This window comes from Xyrauchen texanus, chromosome 37 (assembly GCF_025860055.1).
Source record: "Xyrauchen texanus isolate HMW12.3.18 chromosome 37, RBS_HiC_50CHRs, whole genome shotgun sequence".
NCBI classification, from domain to species: domain Eukaryota; kingdom Metazoa; phylum Chordata; class Actinopteri; order Cypriniformes; family Catostomidae; genus Xyrauchen; species Xyrauchen texanus.
In genome coordinates this window covers 34222475-34239015 of record NC_068312.1, presented here as the reverse complement: position 1 = coordinate 34239015, position 16541 = coordinate 34222475, and the positions used below count along the sequence as shown (strand labels likewise).

The 16541-nt window shown below is 35.0% G+C and overlaps 1 protein-coding gene across 2 annotated transcripts; it reads left to right on the top strand.

Moving 5' to 3' along the window:
- Positions 1-368: 368 nt before the first annotated feature.
- On the top strand, positions 369-14749 carry pnck (pregnancy up-regulated nonubiquitous CaM kinase). 2 transcript variants are annotated; one of them, XM_052108729.1, is made up of 12 exons: positions 369-1531; positions 2066-2164; positions 2713-2844; positions 3009-3083; positions 5685-5823; positions 6030-6153; positions 6439-6514; positions 6626-6738; positions 8477-8555; positions 10477-10564; positions 12527-12617; positions 13901-14749. In XM_052108729.1, the coding sequence occupies exons 1-12, from the start codon at positions 1245-1247 to the stop codon at positions 13909-13911; spliced, it is 1314 nt and encodes a 437-aa protein (XP_051964689.1). In that variant the 5' UTR covers positions 369-1244; the 3' UTR covers positions 13912-14749. The 2 variants fall into 2 exon arrangements, with proteins under 2 accessions (XP_051964689.1, XP_051964691.1); XM_052108731.1 differs by having other exon boundaries at positions 370-1579; positions 13901-14748.
- The last annotated feature ends 1792 nt before the right edge of the window (positions 14750-16541 follow it).

Below are 16541 nucleotides of genomic sequence, written 5' to 3'. Positions count from 1 at the left end.
TATATACATAGATTTATAAAATGTTAAAATAAATTAATTTATATAATATAAATAAAAAGCAATGTTATTTAGTGCAAATAATATATAAAAATGAATAGAAATGAATGTGAATATTTATGATTTATTGTAAAAAAAAAAAAGAAAATTGTAAATCACTGTTTATGGCATTTCTAATTTATATTAATTGCGCTTCTTGACAATATATCAACAAATATTTACAATATTTTCTCTAACTGTTTAAGGCTAACAGGGAAATAAAGTAAATCAAGGCTTCCATCTAGTGGTGAAACTTTATAACAACATATGATTCTTCACAAAGGCCTTGCTTTATGTCTCAGACAGTATATGACTAATGTATACAATGTACACATTCAGTGGCATTAAAAAGTATTTTTCAGGCGGTTCAAGGTTGGCTGTTAATTGCAGGGTTGGCGGTTCGATTCCCGGCCCACGTGACTCCATGCGCCGAAGTGTCCTTGGGCAAGACACTGAACACCAAGTTGCTCCCAATGGCAGGCTAGCGCCTTGCATGGCAGCTCTACCGCCATTGGTGTGTGAATGGGTGAATGATACACAGTGTAAAGCACTTTGGTAACCTCTAAGGTTAAAAAAGGCGCTATATAAGTGCAGACCATTTACCAATTTTGTCCTTTTTGGATCAGGCACCTGCCTTAATGTTTGGATGTGCCCATACTACTTCTATTCCTAAAAAGTATTTGGACTCTTATGACATACTTAAAGCATGTTAAAATATATTTAAGTGTTAAGTGAAGAAAAACACCATTTGTGGCCCCGGTAGTGTCTTAAATGTTATTTCAAGACACATTTCAACTATTTACATTTAATACCTTATTAGATGGCAGATTTAAACACCTGCCAGTTAACAACACAGCAGTTGATAAATTCATCTTCATTTGAGGTTTAAGAGTGAGTATGAATACAGTTTACAGGCCACAAAGATGGACTGCTAGGACTCATATGGAGTACCCTTGTGCCCGTACAAGGAGAGCTGAGAGAGATCTGGACGTCTGCCATGTTACTGAAAACAGATCGGATAATGTAAATAGAGTGTAGCTTCTGGCAATCTGAAGGCATTTGAAAACAAACTGAAGCACTTTCAGTTGAGCAAACCCTGACTGTAATGATGAAGAATGCTTATTTGATGTGCCGATAGAGTAGATGGTATCAGGTCTCTTTATTACTGGAGATATTGAATGTTCATGTCTCATCGTTGTAAATAAAGCATGAAATTTAAGGAAGTCACTATTAGTCTTAAGGGACTTGTTGAAGGGTGCCCCCCTCCCCCCCTCTCCTCTCCCTCTCCCTCCTCCTCTCTCAGTCTCCATCCATCTATTTTTTACTTTCTCACATACTCTTTTGTCCTTCGTCTTCTATCTTTTCAAAAGACAGCACTAAGTTCTAAAGGGGAGTGTGGGCATTCAAGGCCATCACTCCAAAATGAATGTGATTTTCGATTAAAAAGAGAAGCTTGGGAGTTTGGTGATGACAACAGCATTGGGAAACTGAACTGGTAAGGACCAAAGAGAGATTTCCAGCTCTTCACAGCAGCAATTATCAGGTAATAGTCTTATTAGATGAGTTTCTATTATAGATTTCTTACATATAAGGCAAAACATCACTGATTATGCTGCTAAATCTTAAAATTAGAGATGCATCATTATTGCTTCATTTATAGATATGCATGTCAAAAAGTGAGGCGTAGTTTGGTAGAAAATAAGTCACTGCAGCGTCTTTTCATGCCAAGGAAATCAAACATCAGGGAGTGTTCTGAGCTTGTGCAAATGAAAAGAAAATCTATCAAATCTTGCTGCTAGTCATTCAGATCTGCAAAAGGAATCAGATTTTGGAACTTGAATGATTGTAGGCTACTCCAAAATATATTCTTGAGTGATTGTTGCTGTAAGAAGGCAAGCAAAATGTGATGCTTAGGGCATACAAATGAATGTTCTAGTGATTTTCAGTATTTATTTGCATGCACATATTAGTGGTGTGTGTGTGTGTGTGTGTGTGTGTGTGTGTGTGTGTGTGTGTGTGTTATATGCAGTTCGCACTTACCCAGCATCAGGATGCCTCTTTTGAGAGACCCTCGGAAAAAAGCTGATGACATCAATGCTGTTTATGAGCTGAAAGAGAAATTGGGAGAGTAAGTAATTCCTTAATTACAGACACATTTTGCAGAAGATATTAATATTTTAGGCATTCTTATGTAAGGATAACAAGAAACTGAAAGATGTGTTGATTAGAAACAGAAAAATGTTAGAGACTACATTAAAAATACTCTTTTAATCTTTTTTTAACTATCGAACTACCTTCTACATAATGTATGATTGTTGAAGCAGCTCTTGAAAATATGAAAATAATTACATTGCTTAACAGACTATTATTTATGACAGTACTTTAACAGTAGGTTACGTCAATGTTGTCTAATACAGCATTTCATATTTAAGGCTTATCAAACCAAGTGTGGTTGATATAGCAAAGTATTTCTGTAACAATTACAATTCAGTTAGTATACGTCAGCTACTGTAATTGTTGTTATGATCTATTTCACAATGTGCCGGTGGTGGCTCTCAAACTCAGTGTAATACTGATTCTAGTCATTCAGTGAAAACAAAAGTCAATAAAGTAAATAAAGTGAATTCTGGTTTCGAAGTAGTGGGTTACAAATAATAGAAATGTATAATATTTCAGGGGCTCCTTCTCTGAGGTACGAGTAGCTGAGCACAGATGCACCCAGAAGCTTGTAGCTGTCAAATGCATCCACAAAAGGGTGCTAAAGGGTAAAGAATCCATGCTGGAGAATGAAATAGCAGTGTTACGCAGGTCAGTGGTTTCAAAAACTGAGGTATTGAATGTTTGACTGAATTAATGATACATAGATTGTTTTTCTTTGTAAATTTTATTTATTAATAAAAAAATATATATTTATATGACATTTCCTGGGTTTATGAAATTCATGATTTCAAGTGCATCATCTTTCTTCACAGATTAAACCATGAAAATATTGTTTCTTTGGAGGAAACCTTTGAGACCCCTACAAAACTGTATTTGGTAATGACACTGTGAGTGGACCAGGATGTATTCAAAATGTATTTAAGGAGTTTAAAAATGATAACAATTATAAAGGTTTTATAAAAATAAATGAATAAATAAAAATATAAACATGAATACAAAAATAATTTAAAAAAAAAATTGTAAAAAGGGTTTCAAAATTATTTAGGCTGAATTTTCATGGTTAGATTAGGCAAATAGACAGGCAGGCAGGCAGATCAATAGATATACAGACAGATAGACATGGATGGATGAATGGGTTGATTTATGGTTATAGAGTATGGATGGATGGATTGATTGATTTATGGTTATAGAGTATGGATGGACGGATTGATTGATTTATGGTTATAGAGTATGGATGGATGGATGGATTGATTTATGGTTATAGAGTATGGATGGATGGATTGATTTATGGTTATAGATTATGGATGGATGGATTGATTGATTGATTTATGGTTATAGATTATGGATGGATAGATGAACTGATTTATGGTTATAGAGTATGGATGGATGGATTGATTGATTTATGGTTATAGAGTATGGATGGATGGATTGATTGATTTATGGTTATAGAGTATGGATGGATAGATTGATTGATTTATGGTTATAGAGTATGGATGGATGGATTGATTGATTTATGGTTATAGAGTATGGATGGATAGATTGATTGATTTATGGTTATAGAGTATGGATGGATAGATTGATTGATTTATGGTTATAGAGTATGGATGGATGGATTGATTGATTTATGGTTATAGATTATGGATGGATAGATTGATTGATTTATGGTTATAGAGTATGGATGGATAGATTGATTGATTTATGGTTATAGAGTATGGATGGATGGATTGATTGATTTATGGTTATAGATTATGGATGGATGGATTGATTGATTTATGGTTATAGAGTATGGATGGATAGATTGATTGATTTATGGTTATAGAGTATGGATGGATAGATGAATTGATTTATGGTTATAGAGTATGGATGGATGGATTGATTGATTTATGGTTATAGATTATGGATGGATGGATTGATTGATTTATGGTTATAGAGTATGGATGGATAGATTGATTGATTTATGGTTATAGAGTATGGATGGATAGATTGATTGATTTATGGTTATAGAGTATGGATGGATAGATTGATTGATTTATGGTTATAGAGTATGGATGGATAGATTGATTGATTTATGGTTATAGAGTATGGATGGATGGATTGATTGATTTATGGTTATAGATTATGGATGGATAGATTGATTGATTTATGGTTATAGAGTATGGATGGATAGATTGATTGATTTATGGTTATAGAGTATGGATGGATGGATTGATTGATTTATGGTTATAGAGTATGGATGGATGGATTGATTGATTTATGGTTATAGAGTATGGATGGATAGATTGATTGATTTATGGTTATAGAGTATGGATGGATGGATTGATTGATTTATGGTTATAGAGTATGGATGGATAGATTGATTGATTTATGGTTATAGAGTATGGATGGATAGATTGATTGATTTATGGTTATAGAGTATGGATGGATAGATTGATTGATTTATGGTTATAGAGTATGGATGGATGGATTGATTGATTTATGGTTATAGAGTATGGATGGATAGATTGATTGATTTATGGTTATAGAGTATGGATGGATGGATTGATTGATTTATGGTTATAGAGTATGGATGGATAGATGGATTGATTTATGGTTATAGAGTATGGATGGATAGATTGATTGATTTATGGTTATAGAGTATGGATGGATGGATTGATTGATTTATGGTTATAGATTATGGATGGATGGATTGATTGATTTATGGTTATAGAGTATGGATGGATGGATTGATTGATTTATGGTTATAGAGTATGGATGGATGGATTGATTGATTTATGGTTATAGAGTATGGATGGATAGATTGATTGATTTATGGTTATAGAGTATGGACTTGATTGATTTATGGTTATAGAGTATGGATGGATAGAATGGTTGATTTATGGTTATAGAGTATGGATGGATGGATTGATTTATGGTTATCGATCATGGATGGATTTATGGTTATAGATTATGGATGGATTGATTGATTTATGGTTATAGATTATGGATTGATTGATTTATGGTTATAGAGTATGGATGGATAGATTTATTGATTTATGGTTATAGATTATGGATGGATAGATGGATGGATTTATGGTTATAGATTATGGATGGATTGATTTATGGTTATAGATTATGGATGGATGGATTGATTTATAGTTATACATTATGGATGGATAGATGGATTGATTTATGGTTATAGAGTGTGGATGGATGGATGGATTGATTTATGGTTATGGAGTGTGGATGGATGGATGGATTGATTTATGGTTGTAGATTATGGATGGACGGATTGATTGATTTATGGTTATAGAGTATGGATGGATGGATTGATTTACGGTTATAGAGTATGGATGGATGGTATATATTGGGGGATTGAATTTTAACACAAGTAAAAATGTCTCTTTAGGATCAGGTGGATTTCTCTTACAACCATGTAGAAGATGAAAGATTATTCTGTCAATGCTGTGATGAGTTCAATGCTTATGAAAATGTGTGTGTGTATAATGCAGGTTGACTGGTGGAGAGCTACTGGACAGAATTCTGGAGAGAGGTAGTTACACAGAGAAAGATGCAAGTCGGGTCATTTATCAGGTGCTGCAGGCGGTGAAGTACCTCCATCACCTGGGCATCGTCCATCGGGATCTAAAGGTACCAGACAAACATGATTATCACAGTTTTCTGTTCATTTTCAGAGCACTTAAGCTGAGCACCATTTCAGGCAATGTTTTTCGAGAGCATTTGCGTACATCTTGTATAAAACATGCAAAGTTTAAATTCCAGCCTTTGGTATTCTCTGTGGGTGGTTTGTATGAGGACAAGAGGACATTTCAATCATTGTCATTTCTGTCCATTAGCCAGAGAACTTACTGTATGAGACTCCATTAGAAGACTCCAAGATTGTCATCAGTGACTTTGGTCTGTCTAAAATGGAAGAGCAGGGAGCCCTGTCCACCGCTTGTGGAACACCGGCATATGTTGGTAAGAGTGGCACATTAACTGATATCCCAGCCATCAATTTTTGGCTCCCAGGATGTTGCAGGAATGTTCATTTATGGTCATAAAAATATAAAACCTAAAAGGAACATTTCTAAAACATTAACAGTTGGTCCTATTTTAATCTGTGAAGAACTAGTTAATACAAAAACCCAGCACAAAAATACGGAGCTAATTATTTCTGGTCCTAATTTGTAACAAAAAACAATAGAAGAAGACCCTTTATAAAGTGTCTACTTTTCCACTGACTATTATATTGATTATTTATAGCCCCTGAACTTCTTCAGCAGAAAACATACAGTAAAGGGGTGGATCTCTGGGCCATTGGAGTGATTACGTTCATTCTGTGAGTGATGAAAAATGTCTGTCTATACACCAGTGTGAATAAACTCTATTTCATAAATAGCACTGCTTTAAATGTAGAGTCTGATATGAGCAGTTCTGACATTCCTTACAGACTTTGTGGTTATCCGCCGTTCTACGATGATAACGACACACAACTCTACAAGCTGATCATAAAGGCTGAATATGAATTTGATTCACCATACTGGGATGATATCTCAGATTCAGGTACCACAACTATATCAACAATATTTAATACTTAAAAGCATATTAAAGATATCTTGGAGATATAGGCTCTCCAATTTGGAAAAACAACACATCTTTTGGACTCAAACCATAATACATAATTATGTGGTACATAATACCACATAATGCAGCTAGGGGTATACTGATTTTAGAAATTGACCTACCTAAATAAGGATGCTGCCACCTCTCTAAGGATTTTTTTTTTTTTTTACCTGTAGTTTTGTACCAACCCACTGCTACAAAATAATGGATTACTCAGTGACCCTTGACATTAATTATTTTGGCTTTCTCTATCATTTCTGTTTATCTTTCTTCAGAAAAAGTAACAAAAATAACACAATTATTTTAGCCAGGGAAGTTTCTGAAATGTGATTGATTTGACATGGAATAACCCTACATGGCCAAAACTGTTATACAGTTGAAGTCAGAAGTTTACATACACCTTAGCCAAATACATTTAAGCACAGTTTTTCACAATTCCTTACATTAATCATAGAAAACATTCCCTGTCTTAGGTCAGTCAGGATCACTACTTTATTTTAAGTATGTGAAATGTCAGAATAATAGTAGAGAGAATTATTTATTTCAGCTTTTATAACTTTCATCACACTCCCAGTGGGTCAGAAGTTTACATACACTTAGAATTTGGTATCATTGCCTTTAAAGTATTTAACTTGGGTCAAACGGTTTGGGTAGCCTTCCACAAGCTTCTCACAAAAATGTTGGCCCATTCCTCAAGACAGAACTGGTGTGACTGAGTCAGGTTTGTAGGCCTCCTTGCTCGCACACGCTTTTTCAGTTCTGCCCACAAATTGTATAACGTATTGAGGTCAGGGCTTTGTAATGACCACTCCAATACCTTGACTTTGTTGTCCTTAAGCCATTTTGACACAACTTTGGAGATATGCTTGGGGTCATTGTTCATTTGGAAGACCCATTTGTCACCAAGCTTTAACTTCCTGGCTGATGTCTTTGAAATGTTGCTTCAATATATCCACATACTTTTTTATTTTCTTAAAATAACTGTAAATTTGAAGTAATAGAATAATCTCTAATATACTGTGTGGGGCTTGGTCTAATTTGGGTGGGCCCAGAACCACCCTGGCCGACCCTTTGCTACACCACTGCTAGATGTGTAGAATTTTAAACTAGTGTCCATATTACACATATTAGATTATAATTACATATTAAATGCATTTACATTAATACCCAATAGACCTTTGCATTTACACTTTAACATTAAAAATGATTAACTTGGGTATTAAGTAGTATAATTAATACTTAGTATTATGTAATTAGGATTTGTGGTGAAAACAAACATGTATATTAGAATTACATCAGAATTCATGTGCTTCAGTCTGAATGTCCAGTATACTGTTATATTTTGTTTTACATTGCAAAGATGGTATAAAAAATGCATTCCAAGTGTGCCTTAGGTGTCTAAATATGTTTGGGTCTGCCATATATTAAAAAGAAAATGCCCTTCTGATGTGATATCCGTTATTAAAAATGCTTTTACTAATACTTATGGTATACTGGCTTAAGCTCAATTCTAGTGTTTGGAGCAACAGGTGCATAGATGCTGTTAAGAGTGGTTTGAAAACTTCACCCATTGAATTAAAGCAGAATGTTTTATAATGCAGCTCTAAACACACCACACGCTGGGCACATTAAGTGGTATTGATCGTGTTGTTGTGTTCTCTACCCACTAATGCTTCAGTGAAAGACTTCATAGTTCACTTACTGCAGAAGGATCCGGAGAAGAGGTTCAATTGTGACCAGGCCTTGCAGCATCCTTGGTGAGTCCATAAATAGCAGCATAGATGCAGGCAGGGAACTAAAGAGTTGATCAGTGGTGAAAAAAGACATGGCCATGAAAACAGATGAAGAGCGAGGTCGCATCTGTGCAGCGGCGTGGGAGGGCGTGTGCGCAAATAGGCAAAGGATTATAAAATACACAAGCAACAGATGTCTGTTCACCTGCAGAACAGTTGGAGATTGTAAATGACTGGGGTTTTTTAACAAGCATAACAATTATGTTTCTCATTTGCAGAAATGACATACTTTCCAGGAACACAAAGATTGAAAAAATCAAAGAATTGAGGAATTGATTTTTTTGTGAAACTTTTATAACGTGTATAATAACTTCTCAGAAGATTTTGTTTTGCTCAGATTTTGCTTTTAATAACTTTGGAGATGTTGTTGTCTCAGATTTCTCCTAAAGTCTCATAGGAGAAATAAAAAGACAAGTAAATAAGAAAATAATATGTTTACTCATTTATATTAAGGTCTTAGGATGCTCTTGATGAATTTAAACTGAAGCCTTTAGTTCTCAGAAGCAACACTCAAATATTTTAGCCAATTTTTAAGATTTATGGATTTCAACTAAATTACAAAATTCCATCAAATTGAATTGTGTAATGTTTAAAAAAACAAAAGAATAATATTTAAAGGTGTAATGACATACTCTTTTTTTTATATATACTTTTATTCTCTTCCCTGAGGTCCACTTATAATGTCAGAAACGTTTTGTTTTTGTTGCAGCAAAAATTTAATAATATTTGATAATTTCCCACCCTGTCTCTCGCCCTCTGTCTAAAAGCTTGGTTTAAAGCTATCTGGCCCTTTAAGACTTCAGTGTAAACACCCTCTGTTCTGATTGGCTAACTTCGTGCAGTCTCTCAAATACAGCCATATTTGAAACTCAATCGGAAGATAATGAACAAGTTTCACATTATAATTTATAAAACTACATTTCAGGTTTAACACATAACGCACACCTAGCACATTTCATTTGAATGTATAAAAATGTCCCCCCTAAAGCTCATCAACAATCAAACGGTCATGACATATGAAAGACTCGTGAATGAAACTGTATACTAACGGTCTGGTAGTGAATAACTGCCCCATCCTCAAATAACAAACCCTTTGCAAAGCTTGAATCATATTGTGACACATATGCCAGATATGAGCCGTGAACACATACAATGCACACTGAAATGTTCTGAATACGCGAACGAAATGCAATCCATGGTGATGTTTGGTGCTTCAACTGGTAACAGGCCAAAGCAGAGACGCTGGTCTTCACAAAAGACTAACAACTAAAAATAGCACAGATATGTGCAAAACCGGTCCAGAACAACTTTAAAAAGGAGACCTCCATCTTGTTTTATCTTGCTGTTTTGGAGTCCTAACTTCACATGTCTTTTAAAAGTGGCGCGAGATTACTGATAATGGTCAAAGCTGTTCATCTAATGCAGGTTCATGTAGGAAAACATTTACATCCAGATGATAAGGCACACGAAGGTGTCTTAAGTAAGTCCCCTTTGGATGAATCTTCAATGACAGGCCCATCTCTCTCCTCTTCACCTGTGTGAGTTTGACTGACAGCGCACCAGTGGGCGTGGCCAAGGGCGCAATGATGAAAAATAGGCGTTGATGTCTTGCTGGAGGCAGTCATATGCATATATATTTGGTCCTTGTGACGTCTCAAGTTCCACAAATTCCAAACGCCCATTTCTGGAGCCTGGATTAAATAAATTATTATATTATTATTATAGTATATTTATTATTTATTTTTAATTAAATATATATATATATATATATATATATATATATATATATATATATATATATATATATATATATTAAGGAAGAAATTTTCAGTTGAACGTTTAATGTTTTATTTTGAATATCAGTGCTATATGTTTGGTGTGGCAGGATATCAGGGGGTGCGGCTCTGGACAAGAACATCCATGGCTCAGTGTCAGCACAGATTCAGAAGAACTTTGCCAAGAGTCAGTGGAAGGTAAGAGTGATGAGACAAGCCTGAGCCAACTACATTCCCTCCACATTCTAGTCTCAGTCATAAGCAGCACTCCTGCAGGACCGTCCGATGTATATTCGACATAAAAATGGCAAGAGCATGCTGAAATCGCCTGATGTAATCTAATTGGCAAGCTTCATGCAGGAATCTAGGCGCAAAGGTTTCTATCAGTTAAATGAGATAAAACATTTATTTACAATGTACCAGGCTGCTACAATGAGCACTTCAGAGGAGAACTATTCACCAAAATCTGCAAAGTTCATCGTACCAAATCACTGAAAGATGTTATTGAGATCAGTAGAAAAAAGTAATGAGAAATCTGTTTACTCCACTTTGCTTTCAGATTTATTTATGATTTCAGAATATATACTTCACTTCACTTCGAGTAACTGAATATTTTTAATTTCACTCAATTTAATTTCTGAGGAAAATATGGTACTTTTTACTCCATTAAAATGTCAGTGAAAGTAAAAAGTACATTTTTCATGTCATCGTGACTTAAATATGCATTTTTGGCCATACTACGGAGTTACTAAGACAGTCAAATCGAATGTTATTGGCCACAACTCATATAATCAGTCAGAAGGTGAAAAAGAAGGCGGCATTCTTCATTCTTTCAATCAAAATAGTCAATTGCCTTTTTGATAGACGCATCGCCTGTTTTTTCCTTTGGAATGCATAGCACAGCAGCTCGACCTACCTGAAAAAAGTTTTTACTGATGTGAACTAAAGACAAAACTATTTCCTTCTATGATACCATTTTTCTCACGATTAATCGCAGGTTTAGAAAGTGCTTAAATTTGACTCTACATATGCTTCTTTTCCTGTCTAAATGCATGGAGTCCCTTCTTATCCAAAGCGACTTACAGTGCACTTATTACAGGGACAATCCCCCCGGAGCAACCTGGAGTTTAGTGCCTTGCTCAAGGACACAATGGTGGTGGCTGTGGGGATCGAACCAGCGGCCTTCTGATTACCAGTTATGTGCTTTAGTCCACTACGCCACCACCACTCCATGTAAAGAAAAGAAAACAATGTCCAAACAAAGTATTCCACAATATAAAGACATAAATGCACTAAAATAGCACCAATTCAAGTAACATTAAACACTTTCAAAGTCTAAGTGGAAGGTTAACTGATTGAAAGTACTCCCATATGTTGAGTGTTCATTGCAATGGGCTGAAACATTGCCAAAGTTCTGCCCTACTTCAACCAGTGTTCAGCACTCACGTGGAGCTGAATGAAATATCAATTCAGTAAATGCATTAATCATGATAAAGAAAATTTTACATGCTAAACGTTTTAAATTAATTGCATATGATAGCACATTAATGTTGACTGATCTACTAATTTGACATACTCAGTCTTTTCTCATTCAAGTAGTGCCAAGATGGCCATTGAGCAGTACTTACAGCCAGAATGAGCTGCAAAGTGAACCAGACTTTATGGCAATTGTCAAAGGCCTGGCTCCATGAGACAACATCTAGCTCCATGTACAATTTTTAAAATAGCTCCATATGACCTGCAATGTGACCTCAGAGGCTGATACAGCACTTTGCATTGGAAAATGTATGGATTGAGTTACTTTAGAGGTAAAGGGAACAGTTGTTGTTGTTCTTCTCTTAATAGCTCTGCCCTGCCATACAAACATGGATTGCACCTTTAAAAGGGCAATTGTTGATTATTACTGTAACTATTAGCCTTTAAGTGCTAGCACAACAAATGCCTCCAAAACATTATATTGCCTCCTCTGTACTTATATGCCATCTCCATATGTAGTTTTAGTTCATTGTTTGCTGACGTTCAGTCAGAATTCTGTTGTCATTATCTTAGCCTCGTGTCTTTTCAAACCTGTACTTGATTTATTTTTTTCTGAGTAAATGATGACAGAATACATTTTTTTGTGTGAACTATCCTTTTAACAATGGCGTCCTGTGTTTTTAGAGAGCATTTAACGCCACGATCACCATACAGCGTTTAACGAAGAAAACACACTTTGGGGAGGACGATGAAGGGGACAACTCCACAAGTACAGGTAAAAAAAAAAAAAACTGTGATATCCCTTTATATTTGCTACACCAAAAATTATAGTGCGCAAATCCTTGAAAAGCTACATATGGTTAGCGTCTAAATTGACCCTTAAAAATATATAAGCCTGTTATGATGGTACAGTGATAATATCAGATGGTAATAAGGTACTTTTATGTATACCGTGGTGCTGAATAAATACTATATTTATATATCATATTTACATGGTATTCCAAGGTACTTAAAAGAACACAATGGTACTACTATGGTACACTGTCAAAAACATGGTGGCACTCTCAGAAAAGGTACTGTTTAAGGTACAAGGGCTGTCACTAGGGTGGTACACTCAAGGGGACATTTTTTGTACCTCTATTTAAACTGTATCACTTTTTTGAGTACGTACACCAAGGACCTACTGTGTGCCTTTTTTTCCTCTGGAAACCAAAAAATCCATCAAATGTTTTCTAGCCTCCTTGCTAGTGTGTTCGGCTCTCATCCCAGGGATCGCAGGTTCGAATTCCGCTCGGGGCAGGTCGAGTTGGACCGGTGACACTTAGTTCAAACAATTTAAACACTGACTATTGTTCCACTGACTGTTTGAAGATACATGATGCATTGTTATCGCAGCCAATGATTACATAGCAATTTACATACTGTATACTGTATACAAAGTGTGTCTTTACAATGACAGGTCGAACACAGGACTCCTCAATTTACATTTCTGGGTGAACTATCCCTTTAAGGGTACATATATGTACCCAAAACAAGGGTACAATCCAGTGTCGGCTTTGTACCTTAAACGGTAGAGTGCACCATGGTCCATTTTGTTATGGAATGGGAATACTGTTAGAATGTTATTTTTGCAGAATGCAAGAAGTTGCTAAAATCTTATAACAAAATTATATATAATTTAACAATTATGGCCCAGTGGTGGCTTAGTGGTTAAGGCTCTGGGTTACTGACCAAAAAGTTGGGGTTCAAGCCCCAGCACCACAAAGATACCACTGTTGGGAAAGGCCCTTGACCCTATCTGCTCCAGGGGCGCTGTTTCATGGCTGACCCCAGCTCTGACCCCAGCTTAGTTGGGATATGTGAAAACAACTGCATTTCATTGGCTCTGCTCCTGTACTCTGCACAATGACAATAAAGTTGATTTTTGATTACAGTGTTTCATCCAAAGTCTGACATTTTTCTGTTAGTCTAGTTACTACTTTCATTCTGAAAATAAATCCTGTTTTTCCAGGTTTCTGATAATCATTCATGAAAATGTCCCTTCAATCTCTCCCACAGGGTCCATATGATGATCCACTAGCAGTTAACCCAGCCTCTTTTAACACGCCGACAAGTCTGACAGCATGTGTGTCAATGGTCACTTTATTTAATAGGGTTGATGTAGACGCTATCTGCTGCAATGTTTGAAATGTAGATGTGCTTTATATGAAACGTGACAGAAATCACTTTGCCTTAGCTTCTGCTGCTACACATCACTAGACAGCTGCTGTACAAATATTCTTCCTTCACAACTGTTATTAAAATAAGTGTTCTGGTGCCCATGTACTGTTCTTGTATTCAGTTGTAAGTATAGTCACTTAAAGGTGTAGTACCTTATCAAGGACACATATGACATAGAATGAGAAAATATAGTAGATAAATGAACTAAAGAAATAGTCAGTGTGTGTTTTCTTTTCTTTCTTTTTTTACTTCTGCAGTACATTGTGGAATAAATGAACCAACCTGTCTTTTATGCTGTGCTGTGGTTGGATACAGCCAAAGGAAAAGATTTGGTTTCTGAATGGTCACAGTAAATGTTTTTGTCCAAATATTCAGAATACTGAGTTTTTCCAATGACTGATTCTTAAGCTATTACGCCCCCATCCTAAATACGAGGTCAAAGCCTTGCAAAGTACAAAAAGTTTTTTTTTTTTATCATTGCTAACCTTAAAATGCTTCATTAATTCAACCCTGTCACAGTAAATTTGGAACTGATGTACTTACAGTTTGAACAGATAACTGAGTAAACTATGGTCGATTCAATTCTTGCAATTAATCAAACATTAAAAAAATGAAATAAAATATAAAAAATAACCCATGACATTTCTTTTGGAGAAAATGTGTTGTGAGCCAAGGCTGTGGCATTGAAAAGGTTTTGGGATTGAATGGTATTAGGTATTATATAACTTATTTTAACATTTCTTTTGCATTATATACTAAATGGTGTGATTGAGTTGTATGTTTTAGTTGTTTGAATGAGCAGTTATATGTAGGAACTGTAGGACTCTTTTTAACAGTTAAAGGGGCGTTCACACTACACTTCGCACTCCATTCACCCCCATTCAAACACATCTGAATCCAGCAGAGCGGAAACTCATGCTCATGCAAAGAAATTTCGTACTACACTGCGTAATCAAAGTTCAAGCTTGGTGCACTCTGAACCGTGAAGAGGTCGCGTGAATAATAGGAAACTGAAACGTCACACGCTGACCTCTTGGCTCAATTCAAAGGATACATATTTCACAGCTGCAAGAATTATTGTTGCAGGAAAGAGAGTAAACATTATATTTTAACACTTTTAATATAATATTGTTTGTTTTTTGTGATGTATTATTTACTTACAGCAGAAGTCCACCCAAGTGACATCATATCCTGGCGTTGTAAGAAAACAATTGTGCGTGCTCAAAGCCTAGTGTGACCCCCCCTTTTATGCAAGATGTTGATTTCCAGACATAACAAATTTCACCCTTATTTACTTGTCATTATTGAACAAATAATTATTAATATTACTTGAATAGGGACACCACCAATCTAAACGGAGGTCATGCATGCAAAAAAAGAAGTCATAGCAAACTCTATTTCATTAAAAATAACTTAACATATTTAATGTTTTGTTTAAACCTGGACTGATCTCTAAACTTTCTCAACATTTTCAGCACAAGTGATGTATAGAGTAATTGCGGTCACAAAATTGTTGGCCAGCGTCAGTGTAATGCTATTTTCATTTGGCAAAGAGGCTCAAGCATGACCTAATTATCGGACGAATGGAAAGTAATTAGTGATTAATGTTTTATTGATGTTTAATAAGATTAAAAACATCCACTCAGCATGATTTATTATACGGGCGAAACAGACATAGAAATAACACGATCAAATGTTAAGAATATGAAATGATCAACCTCGGCATGCCAAACTGGAGTCCAAAGGGAGTTTATACACAATTATGTTTGATCACTCCTTTCACATCATGTTAATTATAGTTTTCATTTCTATTTTATTTCAATCTAGTTTGATTTTTGTTAGTCACTCTATGATTGAATTGATGGTATTTTCCAGTATTTTCTAGCTTCAGTTTGTCAATATATTTAATTTGATTTCAGATGTGGTCATAGTATTTTTTCACTTTCAATGTTATTATGTTAACTGATATCATTTAAATATGTTCAATGCTGTTAAATTACATATATGCAAAGTTCAGGTTCAGGTTCAGCTCAACACCATAAGGATTTTCACATGTTTTTGCCTAAATAATGATGTCCTTTAGAGTACAGAGCAACAGAATATACAATTTCAAACTTTTTGAACAAATATTTAATGTTTCATAATTAATTGTATCATAAATATTTACCTTATTCAGTAAAGTTTTTTTAAGAGATTTACACATTTCAATTTCATAATGCACTAGTTTGGTATTAACACACAGGGTTAGAAGGGGGTTCATTAAAGACTAATAACTTATTATAGATAATAAGATTAATTTACAAGTACATACTAAATGATTGATTTGCATCATTGTTATTGATAAATATTGTCTCTTATATTATTAATGAGTCTATATGACACATTCTCTCCTTGTAATCTCCTGAAATCTCACAATAGAACAACATTTTTTCTGCATTGTGACATAATCATGAATCATGGCATTTTATGTTTTTGTTTA

Coding starts and splice junctions, on each gene's coding strand:
- pnck (XM_052108729.1), top strand. CDS start 1,245: ATGAAATTTAAGGAAGTCACTATTAGTCTTAAGGGACTTGTTGAAGGG. Junction 3,084..5,684: donor CTGTATTTGGTAATGACACT/GTGAGTGGACCA, acceptor TGTATAATGCAG/GTTGACTGGTGGAGAGCTAC. Junction 6,515..6,625: donor GGAGTGATTACGTTCATTCT/GTGAGTGATGAA, acceptor CATTCCTTACAG/ACTTTGTGGTTATCCGCCGT.